The sequence below is a fragment of the Lottia gigantea genome (genome assembly GCF_000327385.1).
Source record: "Lottia gigantea unplaced genomic scaffold LOTGIsca_156, whole genome shotgun sequence".
NCBI classification, from domain to species: domain Eukaryota; kingdom Metazoa; phylum Mollusca; class Gastropoda; family Lottiidae; genus Lottia; species Lottia gigantea.
The window spans coordinates 407,621-428,817 of record NW_008707898.1 but is presented as its reverse complement, the minus strand read 5'-3'; the positions used below and the strand labels follow the sequence as shown (position 1 = coordinate 428,817).

At 34.3% G+C, this 21,197-nt stretch overlaps 1 protein-coding gene across 1 annotated transcript; it reads left to right on the top strand.

The window, feature by feature from the left end:
- Window positions 1–6,720: 6,720 nt before the first annotated feature.
- Window positions 6,721–19,867, top strand: LOTGIDRAFT_225988 (hypothetical protein; the record flags this gene model as incomplete). Its single annotated transcript, XM_009050825.1, has 10 exons — window positions 6,721–6,904; window positions 15,206–15,385; window positions 15,583–15,762; window positions 16,066–16,242; window positions 16,878–17,051; window positions 17,425–17,509; window positions 17,917–18,008; window positions 18,527–18,703; window positions 19,080–19,256; window positions 19,602–19,867. 10 exons carry the CDS (start codon window positions 6,721–6,723, stop codon window positions 19,865–19,867), a joined length of 1,692 nt encoding a protein of 563 aa, XP_009049073.1.
- Window positions 19,868–21,197: the final 1,330 nt, after the last annotated feature.

The window sequence follows — 21,197 nt, the reverse complement described above, 5'->3', positions numbered from 1 at the left end:
TTTGATTAAACCTTGAATTTCCTCGTGGGTGAAAATTAATTTCCATTCAGGTGAAAATACAAGTTTTTAATTCAAAATTCTAGAATTATCACCTGGGTGAAAATTCAAGTTTTTAATTAAATATCATTGAATTATCACCGGGTGAAAATACAAGTTTTTAATTCAAAATTATGTTTTATAATTATATTCCAGTTTTTTAATTCAAAATTAAAATAATTAAATGATGTCGTATACGAACCACCGTATAATACAGTAATTATCAGCAAATCAAAAGATGATAATACATCGTATCTCACCAATAAGTTAGGCATGAATTGATCTGGTTGTATCTCATGATTTTGACCATTGTGGTGCACTGAAGGAGAACATGCTTACTCTTTTCGAAACACCTGATGTTACTTCTCTTTGGAGGAGTCCACTACTCGATTTTGCCATTCTTTGGACGATATTTTTGATTGACCAAATTGACTTGTTTGTACAGATTTACATACGATACTATTCTGGAATTTTTCAGTAAAATGTGAGTTTATCAGGAGTATTGATAACACACTATAGTTTAGTAAGGAATCAGCAAGTATAAAGTGACACTATTATAGCTAATGTCAAGAGTTTTATTTTCTAATAACACTGTTCAATACAATAGATTCCAATGAATGATGTATATAAAGTCACAATGGTACTATATTAGCATTGTAATGGAGCTTTATATCAATGCCACCTTTGTCAGGTAATAGAGCTAAATGTTATCGAATGTTTAAAAGAAAGTGTTGGTAGTAAAAGGAGCATTATTTTAATAAACGTGGTGCAGCTTTACCTCATTAAACTGAATATTAAATATTTTAAGAAAGAGTTTTATAATTTTATAGATTGATTTGTGAAAAATATCAAGTCCCATTGCGAAAATATGATAGTATTATATTATGCTAACAGCGACCATTCTGTTTGAGGACTGAATGTTGCACAATCTTTTACAGCTTGGTTAAATCGAACAAACGGTGGCTGTGTGTTCTAATCTCGGTTGACATGTGAAGGCTGGTGATCTTGAAAAAGGACCTTTCCTTCTTATTCCATTTTAACCAACCGTAAATGCGTACTGATTATCCTGGAATGATCAATTTCAATAGGTTTGGCTACAGTTATTAATGATTGTTTCTTTCTTTCCTTTCTGTTCATCCCATGTTGATGCTTATTCTTATCATCTCTTATATAAGAAGAAGCTGCGTATATTTATCAGATCCGATTAGATTTAGATCGCATCACTGATGATGTTGTACTTATCGTGCAATGAACCATTTATCCGGGTATAGAAATATAGTTTAATAACTTGCTGAAGAAATATTGATTCAAATCATTGTTAAAATATGATTTATTGTGCTTACTGATTTTACGATAATGTGGAATAACACTATTTAAACCTTAGCAAAATAAGCATGACTGATACGAATGAGACAAGTTCAAGAGGCATCCTTTCAAGCATCTTCACATTGTCAAGCTATTACGAACTTCGTCTTATACCTTATACTAATGTGCAATAGCCTTCTTCTATGTATACAGACAGTTTGTAAATGCAGTACATTGATTGGATTGCACACCGAGACCAACACAAAGCCATATTGTTTACAGTCTTTTTGTCGAGGGCTATGGTTGGCTGTATTCGCTGACGTACAATCCAATCAAAGGCCTGCATTCCATGATGCAAGAAAGGCGGCTATTGGAGTAACGGTATAAACCGAAGGTCGTAAGATAGTAGCCTAAACGTATTAATTTCGGTCCACAAGAATCGCATAAAGCGCAGGGGCATTCATTTTTAAACTTTTGGGACAGGTTCAATGAACAGTTTTTCAAATTCTCGATGAATTTTTTAGGATATACATAAAAAAATTAAAAAAAATTATTTGCATATCATAATATATAATTTGTGGTTACCCATATTTTCTAATAACTGCTCATAAATGAAGCTAATAAATTAAATTCCAATCTATTTTGGATTTATTACAGAAATTGCGCTTTTGTATACTCTTTCTAGAATTCTCAATTTCTGCCATCTAAACTTTGAGGTTGCTCTTCTCTTATATTTTATCGATTTAGACCATTGTGTGTTTTTAAGTCTAATATTTTTTACTGATTTTATGATAAAATATTTTTAGACCGACCATTGTCCCGAACTAATTGAAACGGTTAAAAGGAAAATATAATATTGCATATTTATAACTAGATTTAATCAGGCTTGTTGTGTCATTAAATGGCGAAAGTCACAATGAAAGGCTATCAGGAAATCAACAGTCTTTAAGTATCTAATGAAGCTGAAAGAAGTTATTTGACATTTTGAAAGACATTGAGATATTTTTTATGGTGATTAAGAGTGAAATTGGGGTTACGTTGGTGTAATCGCGTTCAGATCGATTCAATAACATAACAATATTACCATGATATTCCATAGTTTGCTTATGTAATGAAAATTACTGCCTCGGGCAACTTGAACCCAAACTTTCCCTGGAGTGTTTGTTTACACTTTAGGGAACATAATTCACAAATACAGTGTCTAGAAAATTCCTAAAAGGGAGGGAGGAATTAGAGGTGACTCTCCGAGTTGAAGCCCGAAGGGCCGGTGTGCAGGGACATCAGAGGCCCACAAAAGCCAACGGTTTCAGATGGTCTGTGGTAAAATTTGAACATATCGAGGCTTTTTTTTTCATTGCACTTCACAATCAAAATATTCGGCCTCACCGGAAGGTATCAGACAATATGCTGTGAAGCTACTGTCAATTTGACTCCCTTTTATTAGCCTTTCATGTTTCTATACTGAAAAGAATACAAACTAAAAATTTGGTATTATCGGAAATTTAATGTATCCACTTTTTCACAAAGTGCACTCAAGTTTGTTGTGATAAATTCTGAAAATTTTGACACTATTATCATTTTAATTGGAACTCGCACGATTCATCTAAGTGTTGACTAGTGCTGTTAGGGTTTTTGATGTTTGTATAATGAAGTTAATTAGATCTAGTTATCATACACAAACATTATCTTATAATTATTGTTTGATCTAACATGCTTGGTTCTAATAAGTTCTTTAGAGTCGCGGTGTACTTTTTATTTAGAAAAATGTAAAACAAAAAGCCGTTAAGGTGCCCTCACAACATAACGGTTACTATACTAGTTGTGTATATTTTCAAATAATAAAAGTGGTCAGGAGTTCCGAACGCAACTCACAATTCCGTTGCGTTCGAAACTAATGACCGCTGTTCTTATTCGCAACCGTATATAAGTGGTGATCGTTACGATGGTGTGTGGACACCTTCATAACCTGAGCCGTTTAATATTTTTATTCATATTATGTGCAATTTAGAATATGTTAGCGTTTTTTTTGTCGAATGTAGAACTTTTTTCACTTTTAGCAATAAATTATATTATGTGAGATAACATTTCATATTTAAAACAATACTCATATATTATATTTCAATATAACAAGAATATGGTAATTTTTTAATCGAAAGGTAGCATACTATGGATTGTCTTCCGTATTTGGTTAGGCTATTTTCGACCTCGGGATTTCAACAGTACAATTTGCTACACACACATAAGTAACGTTCGATATGTTATTAGAAATGGACACTGTTGTAAAAATAACTCAGTTGGAGAAGAATTTGACTAGGTTTTATCATAAAGGTATGGAAACAAAAACAGTGTGGAAAATTTCAATAGAGATATCATTCAGTGCCAAATAATAATACAGAGGTTTCAGCAGTTAACTATATTGTACTGATATCAAATTTCAGATTCCAAGCATTAGCAAGAAACCAACAATCCATTTTCTTCCTCCTAAAATTCCACCAAGCGACTTTAAAACAAGTACACTAGAGCCATTAGCTCTCTAATTAAGTTAACCTTGCTTCATTAAATTCCTTTGAAGCTGATTATTCTATTGATATCCTGAAAGTGAAATTTCTATCAAAAATTAATGTCGCTTATGCTTCATGAAATTACTAATATGAGATGCTATCATTTCTTTTTTCTTTTAATTTTGTTATGATACCGTTAACACAGTTAGAAATTAACAGTAAAAACGTTGGTCCTCTGGGGATACTGTTCAAGAAGGTTTGACAATAACCTTCATATTCATATACGTTCTGGTGATCGAAAGCACATATCTTAGAAGACACTTCCTGCTGATGATAAGCTTTGCTAACTTAAATATATATATAGTATTACACTACTGGTTACTAACCCTTGGACTTCTATACATTATTTACCCCAGTCTCCCTTCTTAAGAAACACACAGATCAACGCAACCTTACGATCGACAAGTTATTCTGGAGTCTAGACGGGAGATCAACTCAAAACTCAATATCATCCGTTCAGTAAAGGTATTAAGAGTTTGAAATAGTTACTTTATTTGTAATTTTCAGGTATCAGCTGTGCTAGTTGCTGGTACTACAGAAAATAACAGTGTCTCGGGAATGGAATCAAAGACCCTTACCAATTTGTTGTACAGTCCAGTAGTAACAACTGGCTGCTTTAATATATACGGGTATATAAGTGCTTAGAAACTCTATAACAAGATGGGTAACATGGGTTGAATTTTCATTCAGCCTATACTATTTTTAATTTCTGCTTTTATGACAAATATAACCATAGTTTGTAATAGCGGATACAAAAAAGCTTTCATATAGTCAATTATAGTACCATTTATAATAAAATAATCTGGAAAATTGGCATATTAAGGTTCTTTAGCTCTTTTAAAAGTTGATTCATCATTCATAAACAATAAATGAGGAGAAATGGAAGGAAATCACGTCGTTGGCATGATAAGAGTCAATCAGGCACGTTCAGAATTATATGAATGAAAGTTAATAGTTATGATTATGATAAAGTAATATTAAAGAGTTTGATAGAAAACGTGTCAGAATTAATAGCCACTACATTATTTATACTGTTTTATATTCCTATTGTAGTTAATGACTACATGGGAAAATATTGAAAACATTTTCCTACTTTATTCCTTCGTAGAAACAACCACAAATGCTTTGCTAAGTTTATGTTTAATAACTTGAAATACAACGATATCATATTATTATAGAGGTTACAACATCTTCGCAAAGGTATCAAGAACTTTGTACTTCTTGACTGCAATAGTCACCTTCCTTGTATCATGAAAGAATGTAAAAGAAGCGATTTGATTGGACTGTACGCTAGCGAATACAGCCAATCCGAGGCCCCGAAGTCTGTGAACACAAAGCCATAATGTATACAGCCTTTCTGGCTCTGATTGGCTGTATTTGCTGGTGTACAATCCACATAAATCGCTGCGGCTCGTGATATAAGTTATTGTAGTCAAGGTATAAAACAAAGGACGTAATAGTTTAACCATTGTGAAGATAGTGTTAGCATGGTGAATGTGGAGATGCTTTTTCTTACTTCGCTAAATAGGGTCACTCATTTTAACTCTTGAATAGAATTATTCTTATTCTCTTGGAGACCAAAGTAGATCTCTCCCATTGAATGTATTCAAGTATTGTTTTATTTTAAAAAAGGTTTTTGGTAGAGAGTTTATGTATTGTACCATATCCAAATATTATCTCTTTCATATATTCGAGTACTGAATGTTAAGATGTTGCAATATCGTAAATTATCTGTATTTGGCTCCCAAAAGTTTCCCAGGCCATTTCTTAATGAAGACTTGAGAAAGTGTAAAAATTATGTCATTTTATAGGATTTGTTCTCAAGCACAAGCCAATTAACACCTTGTAGGTGTTGAACAAAGAAAATATTTTATGCTCGAGGAAGAAAAAAATTCTCGTGATTCAATAAGATTCGTCGGAAAACTAATTATGTGTATCAGACACATAAAAAATTCATTGAAGACACAGTAAAAGGATGTAATACTCCAACACTTGGTTCAGCAAGAGACAAAGCTACAAATTAAAGACATTGTACAACTCTCAACGAGGACATCTTCCCAGCCGTCTAGAAAAGATACATACAGGCGATGTTTTAAGAAGATAAAATGGTTCATTAGATATATCAGCAATGCCTTTTTTCATACATTTTAAAGGGAATTTCATAATTAAATATTAAAAATTAGCGTCATAAATAAACTACATCCAATATATTTTAGAATGTAGAGAAGTTTGCTTGTATTTTCACGAATACTCAAAAAGTGTTCAAGATAATCTGGTCCTTTCTTGTAAAAATTTTTTCTAAATTGTTTATGTGTATCAGGGACACAGTATAGCTTCGATTGGCACCATTTCAATTTTCAGTCAGACGTTAGTTGTTCTTGCAATTCCGCTAAACCTAGGCGTTTTTGATACAGCTATCGCAAAAGCCCTTAATTATAAACATGAGCTTTTGTGCTAGTGATGTCATAAACGGTAAAGTATTTCTGTAATTACAGGAACCGTGAAAATCTGTATGAAAATTTGAACGATGCAAGTGGAATCTATGAATAAACCCATACACTTTAAAAAAAAACCCCTAGAAAACCTTTGTGCAACCTCTTTAAGTATTCAAGAATTCTGATCTTGATTCACTCTTCATATAAAAACAAACCATTTTAACATGAAAATATCTTTATTTTATAAAACTTTATTAAACAGCAATATATATATTTATATCAATCTAACTAAAATTAGACCAAAGTTTCGTTCGGACTTCATTATATTTTTTTATGTTGTAGCCACTATAGTTAGGGTCTAAAGACGGTTCTCTTAAACTTTCATGGCAATAACTTATGACCTCTACTCTGATTCTATAATTTCAGTATGTAATGAACAGTGTACGAGAAGAGAAAATGTTGGTAAAAGAAGATGTAGTAAAAGATGTATCACCAACCAAGATTGTGTCAGTGCCAAGAAGAAATGTCTATGTGATGGTGTCTGTGGTCTAAGCTGTATTAATCCAAGTAAGGAGTATTCTACATAATTCATTATTTTAAATGGGTCCATAATTATGACAGACGGTTCACCGTGAATTTTTTAAAGCGCTCTGCCATTCGGCAATCCTTGACAGTTTCCGTAAAACCGAATCTATCTCCGTAATGAATGGCTACCATTCATTATCGTGATATGTTGCAGAGCGCTACCAGAACTTCCGCGGTAGACAAGTTGGCACTCTGTAGCATATCATGGTGTGTAATGGCGTCAATTTACTGGTACTATGTCCAGATAGTCCAAAGTATCGGCCATGAGGACACGATTCTTCTAATTTATATCCGATTCTGCTTTACAGAAACTGCCGAGAATTCCAGAATGTAACCATTTATAATTCATAAAATATTCCAGAACGTACCTGCATTATAAATATTACAAGTGTGATTCAACTCACATGCAAGGACGATCAATAAATATGAAAAAAAAAATCAAAAATACTCTTAACGGTACATGCGATCATCAGCAGGCAATGAGACTAGGCCCAGACTTCTTTTGTCCGCTACGCGTAGGCGTATACGCATAAGTATTCCTGTTGGCGATCTATACCAACTACAATGCAAGTAATTAACCATGCGTCAAGCCTGCATAATCCAGCTAGTGACTCTCAGGAAACATCTTTTATTGGAGTATCCTGATCAGTACATCGTCCTTGAGCGCAAAAAATGCTCGATTTTATATCAGTCCGTGTTATGCGTAGACTTCGCAAAACAGATTGTGAATAAATGAAGTTGTTTTAACTAAAAAAAAGATTAATGGCTTTTTTCACGTTTACCGATACGTAGCCTACTACGCTTGTAGAAATACGGACAAAAGGAGTTTGGGCTTTAACTCCTACTGAAGACATGTTTTGATCCCAAAACTATTACAATTGTGAAAGAATACGAATAGTTCGTATTGTTTCTTTTCGCATTCTCAGATAAAACATAAACTGAGAATATCGCTCTCTAGAGACTTTATAACATTATTATTACAGCCATACTAACTCTTAAAACAAACGACTCAGCAATAAAATCATTCCTTCCTCCACTTCGTGTTTTTCTGCCTGTCGCCTGCTTGACTAGTTCTAATGTAGTTATAAGACGAGGTGCTGATCCTAGTTATACTGGTAAAAAATACTTCTAAATGTTATCAGGGTTGTTACACATCAATTGTCAGGTGTTCCAAATCCTGTACCGAATCTGGAAATAATGCACTATTAATGACCAATGACCGAAGACCATGGTTCGCCATTTTCGGGGGTTGATTTAAGTTTTGAATATCTGTAAATAGTCTTCAAGAAGAACTAGTATTGCACGAAAATCGCATAATCTCTTAATATATAATAAATACGATTTTTACCACATACGCGTACAAATAATTTTTTTGTGTTTTTCTCGATAAAAGTCATTTCTATATATGGTGGAGTATCAAGAGAAGTCATTTTCACTTTCAAACGCGGATAATTCTTGACACACATAGATTTGAAATTTCGACGGGGAGCTGTGGACACTATTACTGATTAGCTTACGGTGCAATCGGTCAAAGGGATGGAAAACGTGCCACTTTGATCTGAAGGCAAGTTGGTTGTCAGCTATTCGAGGATTAAAAATAACATGTTTTGTCTTTCTTCTTGATCTTTATCTTATGGTTCTACAAAGCTCGGTGATATTAGTTAGGTTGTCAAATCTTGGAGAGAATATTTTGTTTCCTTCAAGAAATGTCACACGGGTGGTTGAGTAAGACAAAATAAATATTATTGAAGATTGCAGCTACATAAAAATCATTGAACTAAATGAATGAGTGATTTATATCTCGTCAAAGTAACCATCAATGATTATTTCACACTATGATCTGCCAGATTGGGAAAAGGTTTTCATAAATATCATATCACATACCCTTTATAGATCGAGATGATTTTCCCCTCTCCCCATGTCGGTATCGATGATCAGAGAGGCTAGTATACGGGAAATGAATAGGAATTAACGTTCCTGTATCCCTTGATGTTCTTAAATAGGAACAATCGGCATTTCCAGGGGTTGATTTGGGTCTAGTTTGTATGCCAATAGCCTTCAGAAGTACTTAAATTGCATGGAAATTGCATAAGGCTAAATCGATCAGGGTACGATTGGTCAAAGGGATGGCGATCTTGTCCCTTTTAAAATACTTAAACATCCTTGGACCGAAATATTGCCTATATGACATTACCTCACTCTCCTTGATTTGCATCAGCTAAGACAACATTTGAAATTCTAGAGGAGTTCAATGTCGGTATCTCTGACCGATATGAGATCGAAATAGTACCATTAAGATCACCTCGAGAATCGGTCCCCTCAATACGTTAACAATGACCCTAAAGTTCATGTAGGAACCAGTATTCTTTTTACATATTTCAAATTCTGAAGATTAAAGATTTTGTTTCATATATTCAAATTATATTATTCAAATTAACTGAATAATCAATACTCTCTCAGTAGAGATAACGCCTGTGCCTGTGATTTCGTAAACCGCAATGTTACAACCTTAAATCCCTATCTTTCAACTCGTACTTCTATAGGCAAGTTTCAAGAATAGAGGTTCTTTAATGTAATATACCATTCCAATTCAACGGCGATAAAAGGAGATTATATTTTATCACCCAGACTCTTGATGAGTTAGATTGATAAGTGATTATCCAGACATTTGTCTGTATCGGCCCAAGTCGATTTCTTTTAAAAATCTATCCAACTGCTAAAAACACAAACAGAAAACAATCAAATTAACAGGAATAAATTCTTTGAATGTCTTCAACAGAACATATAATGATAGACTCACTGAAATTAGACTTTTCTTTGAGGTATAAGGTTTTTTTTCTCCTAAATGTTTCGTACCAACCAATTAATGGGATTGATTCGATTCCATTGCCGATCTACCGTTTATCAATGTTTACAACTCTGCTGATCCCATACTCCAACGCATCCAAACTGTGAGAATAATTGAGTTGTACTATCGAACCAGGCATTTAAAACTCAACAATAAGATGTTTTAACATTGGGGATTGGGGAATGGGGGGACGGAATAACCCTCATTAGGCCGGAAGGGGGTGGGGGTGGCAAACAGCACCAGACATTTAAGAACGCAGTGATATGAAGTTAATAAGTGAGGGCCGATCCCGGGTTGGGATGTACTACTTGTATTATAAGAAGTCAATGAGTAAGAAAGAAAGACAGAAAGGAAAAGGATAAAGACAAGGATAAAATCTTACAGCTGGGTCGACTGGGATCTACTTTGTTTAACCTGAAATTACGATTGGTGTATAATTATTTTTATACGATTTCCCAGTTGGTTCAATAGAAAATAGAAAGAGTAAATCATGTCAATAAATTATTCAAGAGTTGTAAACATTAATTTATAAGAAAAACCTTAATTTCTAATATTCCAATGTAATAAACCACTTTCCTTTAAATTGAGTGATTTCTCCAAGTCCACATGGATTTGACACATTTAAAATGAAAATAGAAGAGAATCTGACTGCGAACTTCTTTACAATTCTATCAACTAGAACAGTATCTGCTGTTCCCAAGGATTCATAAATCAACGACGTCGGACAGAAGCATAGATTTAATATCTAAACGAGTTGGGAAAGACTGTCAATTTTTAATGTCGATTAGCAATGGATTGACGTATTAACCGTTCAAAAATAACAAAATATTGCTCTGTTTTGTGATTGGGGAAAACGATTTTGTTAGTTTGTAATTGGACGCCCTGAATAAATCGATGGTATTGAAATACTGGTGAAGATCTCTCCGGAATGTTGATCTACTGCTTGCTATTATTATTGTATAATTCAATATCAAATACAATATACTCGTATAGCCAGGTTCTCAAACCCTTCTTATCATACAATGTACAGACTTAAAGGGATCGTTAAGTGCTTTTTTTAAAAACTTTTTATGTGTATCGTTAACATTGATAGCATTGATTTGCACCATTCCAGTTTTCAATCAGACGTCTGTGGTTCCTGCGATTCCATTTAAACGAAGCACTTTATGACGTAGCTAAACCTAAGATCTAAACAATGCATTTAATATATCAATAATATTTTCAGCAATTTATTAGTAAAAGTATCCCTAGGGACAATTTACATTAAGTTCTGATACATTCTAAGCCATGTCTTACGTGGACATCTAATAATGAATTGAAAGAAAAGAAAGAAACAAACAACTATATTTTACAAGGATAACAACTCACAAGGATCCTTTCTGCCAGCTGGTACTGGGCAGTCACGTGGGATTGGCATTGATCTTTCCATGCCCATTAATAACTGGGTTGACTGGAATTATGAGTGAAGATGACTGATTCAAAATCATTTGATTTGCGCCATTCAAGAGTAGAATCCACATCCACCATGTGAAACCCATTATGTAAAAACGCTATTGTGATATTTTGTATTCTGTACATTTCCGGGTTACTTACAGAGATTAGGATGTCACAGCCACAATCCATCAATACTTGGTCATACAACATAGAGAATCGTGTCCCAATGTTCATTACGCCAACCTTTCAAGAAATCATGAACAATAATTATTAATACATTACCAATAATATACAGACATTGCGACATCTTCACTGGTTAAATTAGAGGGGTGAAATGAAATATTGGAATAATTTATTTTACATTCTTGGTTGAACAGATTAATATTGAGAGCACATAGAGAGATTTTAATGAAATTATGTAGTAAGCTAGACGACAGTAATGTCAATGATTGCATTCGACAGACTCTCAATTACTGAAATCATGTCCAACTGTCTTTAACTCATTTCCTTATTACGTCCAGCTGATGTGGAGAGCCCTTGGGAGGAGGTGACTCACCGTCGTCCTTGAGACAACAGGCTACTATAATATTTGATAATGTCGCAACTTATTAACCCTCTTTATAACTTCCTAATAGAATAATGGTGGAACTAATACGAGAATTAGACTGATCTATGGATTGAGAGTTCTAATACAGCAGAGTCAGAATTACAACACATAGTGAGACATAGTGCATGCGTAAGAATGTCACCTTCCAAATCTTAAAGTGATTGTACAGAGGTTTTCTAAATTTTTTATGTGAATCGGGGACATTTATAGCATCGATTTGCACAGACGTATAGAAAAACTCTTTACAATCTTCGTCTGCTAGTACTTATAAAGTGTATGAATAAAGTATAATATCTAAGCCTCTATGTCTTTTCATTATTCACAATTCAGGTTCCTTTGAACTTTTGTTTTTGGCATCTAGATCATAGTGTTGTAGGCCCCCTACATTCAATTTGAATTCATTGGGACGACCATCATAATTCATATCTTTACCAGTTTGTAGCTGTCCAAATATTAGAATTAGAGGGGACATAAACCAGAAATATGATTGGTCCGATAATTATGGCCTGGAATAGAGTGAGGTATCAAGGGAAATTATTCAAAGTGACCTATACTTTCAAAACAAAGATTAATTTTTCTGTATGAGTTACTTCTCTTAGTTATCATAATTAAGTCCTTCGGAAGATGCTTTCAATTCATGTTGTGAAGTCAGTTTGTTTCGCATGGATTCATGTACCTTAACGGGCGATAATAACAGTTAATGAAAATATAAATGAAATTTGGTTTTATGTAATCACTGTGCAATTGCATCAAAGACAAAGGCGGATGAAAATTACTGCCAACTGGTGTTGATGCTGGTGCCCTCCCTCTCCCCTATATAGTTTGTTTTGTACCCCCACTTCATTTATGAGAAATTTCAAAATTTTGATTCTTTATACATTTTTGCCCCAATTATGTGTCAAAATGCACTGAATCAATTTAATTTTCCAAAATATTTCTCTGGGAGAACTTCCTCAGTCCCTTCATAGAAAGCTTTTACCTATGCGCTTCCGCCCTCTAAGTCAGCCGCCACTGTGTAGGGCATGTTTAATCATAGCTTTATTGACCAAACTCATTTCATCCGAAATAAATGCCTTTATCATATTCATACCAATAAAACATGTCAAGGAATCTCGTATGCAATTAACCTTTAAACATTTTCAATAGCTGTGAAATCTAACATGTTTTTCTTTAGATCAATGTTAGAATACTTCCGATGGTAAGGTCGGAGGAATATGTTAACGGGAAATAAATCCGGAAAGCGATGAGTACATCAAGTGTGGTTTGATTGGGTTGTTAGTTGCTCCAGTCAAATCAATTAAAGAAATAGTCAGACAGAGTTGATGAATTTATTCAGCCAGTTGTCGTATTACATTATCGCAATATTATTATACCAATATCCCTGTTTGTTATTTTGGTAAAATAATGGGAAAGATCCGTTGGACCGCAAAGCCGTTGGACTGCATATAGGGCATCTTCGTACTTACACCTTGACTGCAATAGCCACTAATCTTGTATTACGGAATACAGCATTGCATCAATTCATTAACAAACTTCCTTGATACAAGAAAGGTGTCAATTGCAGTTAAGGTATAAGTACGAATTTCATAATAGTTTGACATTGTGAAAACACTTGGAATATTTACTCTCGCCTATTAAGTAATTGTATGTTGCTTTGTAATAGGATGTATGCAATGTTTTACTTTTTATTCTTAAATCCAATAAGACGATGTTTCCGATAGGACTGCACTTATTATTCCAGATCTGGAATCCTTTCATACAGTTTATCACACAGTAACTTCAACAACTTCCTTCATCAAAAGTAAAATGCATTCAAAATCGCATTGTTTCGCTGGTGGAAATACTCCATTGTTTTTATTTCAGATATCAGATGTAATGATTTAGGTGCTAGAATTCTACATGGAAGCGTTGAAGTTATACCATTTAACCAGTTTGGTGCCATAGCTAAGTACAAATGTGACGAAGGTTACACATTATTTGGTGTTCCTGCAAGAGTTTGTCAGGGTGACGAATCTTGGAGTGCAAGAGCACCAACTTGTAACCTTACACAACATGTCATAGGTAGGTAGCTGAATATAGATGAACATGCATGGCTCTCTTGCTTCGCGGATTTATAACTTGCACACCGAACAATCATGTCTGGCTACGGTTCTGATTGCCCACCATCGCTAGTTTACGTTTTGTTGATTTCTTTTACACTGAATGCAGTCATCTTGAACTTATTCAAAAGCGAATATGATTTCAAATTGGAATGATGTAATTATTAAAAAACGAGTATTTGTAAATTGTTATTTGATAGAAGTGGACATAAAATCGATGTAATTTTAACGTGATGTATACATGCAGTTGGTTTCCAATGAGATAATTTCTATAGGGAATACAACTCACAATATCATTATTCTTTACTGTAAATATTACTATAAACCTTCATTTAAATATTTGTTGTAAAATTAAAACCTACTTGATAAAAGTCTCAATAGGTTTCTGAGGAGCTTCTCAGACATATAAATTGTCGTTTAGGAGAATAGGAAGTATTTCAATTTCAGCGAAAACTTTAAAATCAAACAATGGAATCATCTAAATGGGGGTTTTAAGAGCAAAAATAGAATGTTTTTCACAAAGAGATTCACGAAGAGAGAAAAAATATATAACATCGCTAACAATTACAGGACGAAAACAGATAAAACATTCTATACTACATGAAATCATATAACAGTTTTAGAGAAGTTTTTCCATCATACATTTGTAACACAATATTATGGTATACTACTCAAATGTTCTATTTTACACAACGCTTTAATGATTTACATTATCAGCATCAGGTGATTTTTTCTATGATGACAATGTAAATTGTTGAAACGTTGTGCAATTTAACCAATTTAAGTAGTTTACCATAATATTGTGATGAGTTACTTAATGTGATTTCTATCCCTAAATGTCGCTTAGGATTATCTTAGTATAGTATTCTAATTTGCTTTCAGAAAAACAAGAATGCGGTGCACCTCCACAAGTTAACCACGCCCATCATAATGGACCAACAAGTGATGTGAGTCACCAGCTAGGCAGTATGTTATTATATGAGTGTGATGCTGGATTCACTGCTAGAAAGGATGCTGTAGATAGAGCTTGGTGTGTTGGAGGTGGTGTTTGGGTCGGACCAAACATGACTTGCAGTCGTAAGTGAAATATATCTCTTTTAAAATCAACTCAGCATGAAGCGTTATAAAACCTTCTACCGCATGCTATAGGACATAGTATATCAAATTCATAAAGGGTTAACATTATATTAGGTAAATATTCTCATGTTAAACACGCAAACGACGCAATGAACATTAAGAATCAACAGATCATTTCATCCGAATACATTTATCTGTTCGATGATCATCTATTTCAGATGCCGGTTGTGATTTGTTACCGCCGATATCTTACGGTAGAGTGGATATTATACCGCCCAATATGATTGGAGGCAGAGCTCGGTATTCGTGCTATCCTGGTTTTCATCTTGTTGGACGATCTGAACGAACTTGTCAACCTGATGGGAAATGGGATGGTGCTCCACCAAGTTGTGAAAAAGGTTTGTATCATCATGGAATATTATAATGTATTTAATCTCCTGAAGAGGAACAGTTCGCTCTGTGCTCTTCAGGTTCTTCTGCTTGAGAGGAAAGGTTGGAGGGCTTTCGCTTTCTAGTGGAATCTTTTAGCTTTCAAGTTGATTTAAATGCCATCTAATCCATCTATGCCAAAATAAATCTGAATTCTTGTTTTTAGTTGTATGTGGACGGCCACCAGAGGTAGAGCATGCGTCACATGACGCACCTGATCAGCTACAGTTCCAATCTGGCACACATTTAACTTATACTTGTGTATTCGGATATTATCGAGAAGGAGCACCACGAGCTGTGTGTACAGGGGAAGGCCAGTGGGTAGGACCCAAGATGACATGCAAAGGTGTGTTGATAACTTTAAACAGCAGTTAAGCACTATCGTTTTTTTCGAAATAATAATGCAGTTCTGTAACATTTACAATAGAATTACAGACCAGCTACACTTAGAGATCTTGTTTGTTCATACCATTCTATTGCTATGGTAGCAATTTGCTTTAAAATTGGTTAAAACAAAAGGATAGAAAATTGAACAAACTTAGATTACCTACCGATAGGTCTGTCTTCCCTTCTGCGCCATGTGTACAATACATCCAAAACATTTATCAACATACACATGTTTAATTATTTTCATTATCTATTATTATAGCTAGAAATTGTGGAGCGCCTGGTGAAATAAACAACGGTTGGAGAGATCCTGGCTATAAATTCACATTCCCTAGTCGAGTCACCTACCATTGTGATGAGGGGTTTGAGTTATTGGGCCGTGCTTACAGAGAATGTCAATCTAACGGAGAGTGGTCTGGTATACTACCAACATGTGAACGTAAGAATCTATTGCAGCTCTATCATAGTTTCAATAAACTGTTATTCATAAAACTTTATTATTCAGACACGCCTTGACATATACTTTAAATTAATGGAAATTGGTTTAATCCGTTTGTCAACTGATTTATGCCCATACAGTGGCGTTCCGAAGATTTGATGGTGGTCCCTCTGGAAGCTTTTCTAATCTAGGACAGCGGGAATACAACACTGGGTCCATTCTTGTGGACCTTGTAAAACATTCATAGAAGCAACGGAATAAGTGTCAAAACATCGGCAAATACCTGTCCATCAGATGTCGATCCACTTCCCTTTATGTCTATGTCTTGAATCCTTCAATATTAAACACTGTATTGTAATACTTGTAAGCATCCACAGAAACAACCGTATAAGATGTATTATAACAATCTGTGTACAGTCACGAAACGAACGTGTAGAGAATAATTTGGATATATTTCAGCTATACCGTGTCCAGAACTGGGACCACCTCTACACGGCACTGTACCGATATTAGAATCAGATCCTTTTTTTAAATTTTCATCCTTTAAGATTCAATAATCTTTTGTTAAACATTTCTGTCCGAAGTATAAATAACACTATGTAGATGTGTCAAAGAATGATATTGGCATATTTCAGCTATACAGTGTCAGGAACTGGGACCACCTCTACACGGTACAATGATAGGATCTGGTAGAACGTATGGATCAATCATTAAGTTTGTTTGTAATGATGGTTATAAAGTGGTGGGATCTGATGAAAGGAGATGCCAAGCAGGTGGAATGTGGAGTGGACAGGAAGCCAGATGTGAAGGTTTGTATACTAAAATTAGTACCTACATTTTAAAGGGGTTATATAGAGTATGAGTATCTGGGATTGAACGATAGATTTGCATGGTTGTATCCAAGAACTGTATGTGACTGGCGTCATTGGTGAGGAAACATGCCAATCCTTCTAAATCCTTTGTACGTTTTGTACCTGCATATACTTTAAATGGGTTGTAAAGAGTTATTTTTGTAAAATGAGTATCTGGGACTGAACGATTGATTTGCAATTAGGATTATATCCAATAAATGTACGTGACCGTTGGCATTGATGAAGAAACATGCCATCCCTTCTAAAACCTTTATTCCTCTTACCTATTATGGAAGATTTATTGACAAAAGTGAACTTAATTTAATTACAGAGATTGATTGTGGTATACCAGGGCCTGTTTATAATGGGTATATTGATGGTCACAGAACTAGTGTAGGAGCTATATTCTTCTACAGGTAACATCAGACATTTAATTGTACCCAATCCATTCAAAATTAGAATATAATTTCGTTTCGTTATTATTTATTTTCGGTCTACAATAGATGGCTATTTTGTGACTTAAGAGGGTTAGAGTCCAGACAAGCTGCGAAATACAGTGTCCAATGGTGTAATGTGGTGGAGGCCAGCAGAAATGATGAGGATTGGGGATGATAATAAGGCCACAAAATATATGTACAGAATAATTTTTTTTGTCTTGCTTTATTTGGATTATTGGTTTGATCATAACTGCTTGTAAGGGTGCTTTTATATGCAACACAATTTGCTCTATACAAGTTATATTTGAATGTTACAACCTCAGTTATGTCCCTTGAATCCTCTCAGTGACTTTATTAGATAGATATACCTTTGTCGTATTTTTTAGGTGTTATGCCCGAACAACTTACGATGGAACATCCTTTTTTGCACAATGTTTAGAAAATGGACAGTGGTCACAACCTCCTCCAAGATGTCTGGGTAATATTTTATTTAGTACCAACTTGTAAAAGTTTAGTAGGCCGTTATATCATGCTACTATCATTATGGCCTGTTTCACAAAAACTTAATTTAGAGTGATTTTAGTATTCTAGTAATCCGATAGACCACTAACTAAAATCTATTTTAATTTCAGCTTTAAAAGCCAATCAGATTACTTAATTTCTTAAAATCTTATTTAATATTAATTCAGTAAAATTTTTGTGAAACAGGATCTTTGTCCCTTTTCGATCGCCTTCTTCGAAGGGTATTCTTCAAATTTCAGAGAGGCACAATATTTTCAGATGAGAAGTCCCCTTTTATATCTTGTCACAACACTAATCCGCAACATTATATGAATACCTTGAATCTGTTCGAACTGCTTCCTTAATTCTGAGCACCGTATGAGAAATTTTTCAGAGAAATGCTATCTGATACTGTTCACCTTTTTTCATTTTGCATTAACGTGAGCAACATATAGAACATATAGAAAACTGATTTATTTTATGATTTATTATTAGGACAATGTGCAGTACCAGCTATTTTAAATGGTTCAGTAGTCAATGGTAGAGAGGGGGTGTGGGTGGATCATGGAACAGCTATAAACTATACGTGTAAAGAGGGACTACAACTCAATGATACTTCTATTAATACTTGTAATAATGGAACTTGGAGATTTATACCACGTTGTCTCCCAGGTAAATATCAGTAATAAACCATCGTGATATCCACATGAAGAGATTTTGATTCCAAACTTTTGAAACTTGTCTTGTATTTGACTCGAGAATCTCTCTCATGGTCAGGGTGAACACCTAAATATGCAAACTATTCTACAATTCATTATTTAGTAATTGAGTGAACATTACCTTCAACAGTGGCTCAACTAGATGAGTGGGACACCTTCCCCATTTAATGCTTGTTAAAATGTTTCTTCCTGGAGGCTGGAGCCTGATCTCCCGGAATACACAGTGCCAAGATGCTACTGGGTGTATTCAATAGGATCATCATTTAGAGATTAGATATTTGTACTTACTTGATTTTCCAATAATCTACTTGATTTACTTGAATTTTCAGCGCCCTGTAAGAGTCCTCCACCATTGATTGAGAATGGTCATCGTGTATTTTTCACTATGAATCATGGTGATAGAGCTAGATATTTCTGTATGGAAGGGTATAGACTGTATCAGAGTAACAAGTACCTTACATGTAATTTCGGAGCTTGGGAAGGCGTCCGACCCTATTGTGAAGAAAGTAAGTATGTAATGTATTGATGGAATAATGTGGAATAATTAAACCGATTCAGGGACCCGCTTCACAAGGACATCTTATAATCTTTGTCATAAATATCTCTCAATTTAAAATTCCAATCTTACGATAAATTCTTACTGTAAGATATATTGAGAAACGGAGCCAAGTAGTATACTAGATGAATAATTTTTAATATTATTGATTAATGATAATTTCTTATAATCTTGTTCGAGGCTAGAAATCCACCATCATTAGTGTTCCAGGATCCGAATGAAAATTCGATATCACGTGAGCCACCAAATAGGGAGATTCTCTGAAATTCATATCATCTCCCTTGAATCATTTCAGATTTTTGTCCAAATCCTGGAACCTTAACCAATGGTCAAATATACAAGAAAGGTCATGTTGGAAAATTTCGCTTTAAAGAATACATTGTAACAATAAAACATGGCGACCGACTAGAATATGAATGCCATCGCAATTTCAAATTACAAGGCCCGAAAGGCGCAGCTTGTGTCAATGGAAAATGGAGTCCTCAACAAAAACCGAAATGTGTCCCGGCCCGGCATCCCATATTACCGAAATTATGGAGACCTATGGAAGAACTTTCGTAAACGTTTAACCTGCTAAATCATTGAGATGTTGAAAATTAAAAAAAAAACGATATACTTTGAAACATGTGGACATTCAAAAAACATTCAATTTACCCGTGCATTATTTCAGACAAAAATCTGGTGAAGCCCCAGAGCTAAAAGTTGGCAGTTACCGCTAGACATCATCAATTTTTGTGAACGCGACAGTAGGAAAAGTTTTCATAATAATTAAAAAAGGGTTATTATCTTGGCAAACTATCTTGTCAATTTTAAGATATCAAATGCGCATTCCCTTAGTATATAATTGTTGTAGAAACGATCAGAATGGTTTTTGTACCATTTTAGAGGCCTCCAATCTTAAGTACTTAACAAAAAATGCCTGGACAATCTTTCCTAGCACAGCAATGTTTAGCTATTTGTATTTTTATAATGTAGATTACAACGAATACACACAATATTTCATTTCATTCTACTATATTATTCGATGTTGTAGAATGTAATGGAGTTTCGTGTTTCATATTAGATTGATAAAATGATAATGCATATTGCAATCCCTTGAACAGTTCAATACAGTATACTCTGCTTAATCCGACATACACGGGGACAGCAAAGCAATGTTGGATTAGCGAGAGTGTCGGAGTAGTTTATATTTTACATTTCCAAAGTTTCAAGTATGGTTTAGTAAATTGCGACAAGGAAGCTCTGTGTCCAGTATTCTGTTCGTTATATTATTATTAAGAAAACAAAACAACCTTATGTATCATTATGTATGGAGCAATTCTAAAAAAGCCCTTGTAAATTAGCTATCAAGTATTTTGGATTGTGTGACTTGGTGTATGACTAAAATAGACACTAATATTATTGAAATGTGGTTGTGAAAATATGCGAAATTATGATAGAGAATTGTATATATGTAGTATAGTATATATAAATCCAATTTAAAATTAAGTCTAAATATGTTAAACATTATGTATAAAACTATGAATTTTCACTTTACAAATTCATTCCATATCTGACTTTCTGTGTGTTTTTTTTTGTCTAATTTTTTTTTGTACATATTGAAAATTTGCCTTTATCCCTCTGTGTACTGAAAACGATACATCAGATTAACTATGGTATCGAATAAAATCAGCCTCAACTTAACAATGTCATGCTATTAAGAACTTCGTCTTATACCTTGACTGTAATAGCCAACTTTCTTGCATCACGGAATTCAGCAATTTGATTGGATGTGCACCAGAGAATACAGCCAATCAGAGCCATCGACTGAAAGACTGTAAAACATTATATCTTAGTGTTAACAAACGTTCTGTCTGAATCTCTGATTGGCTGTATCCGCTAGTGTACAATC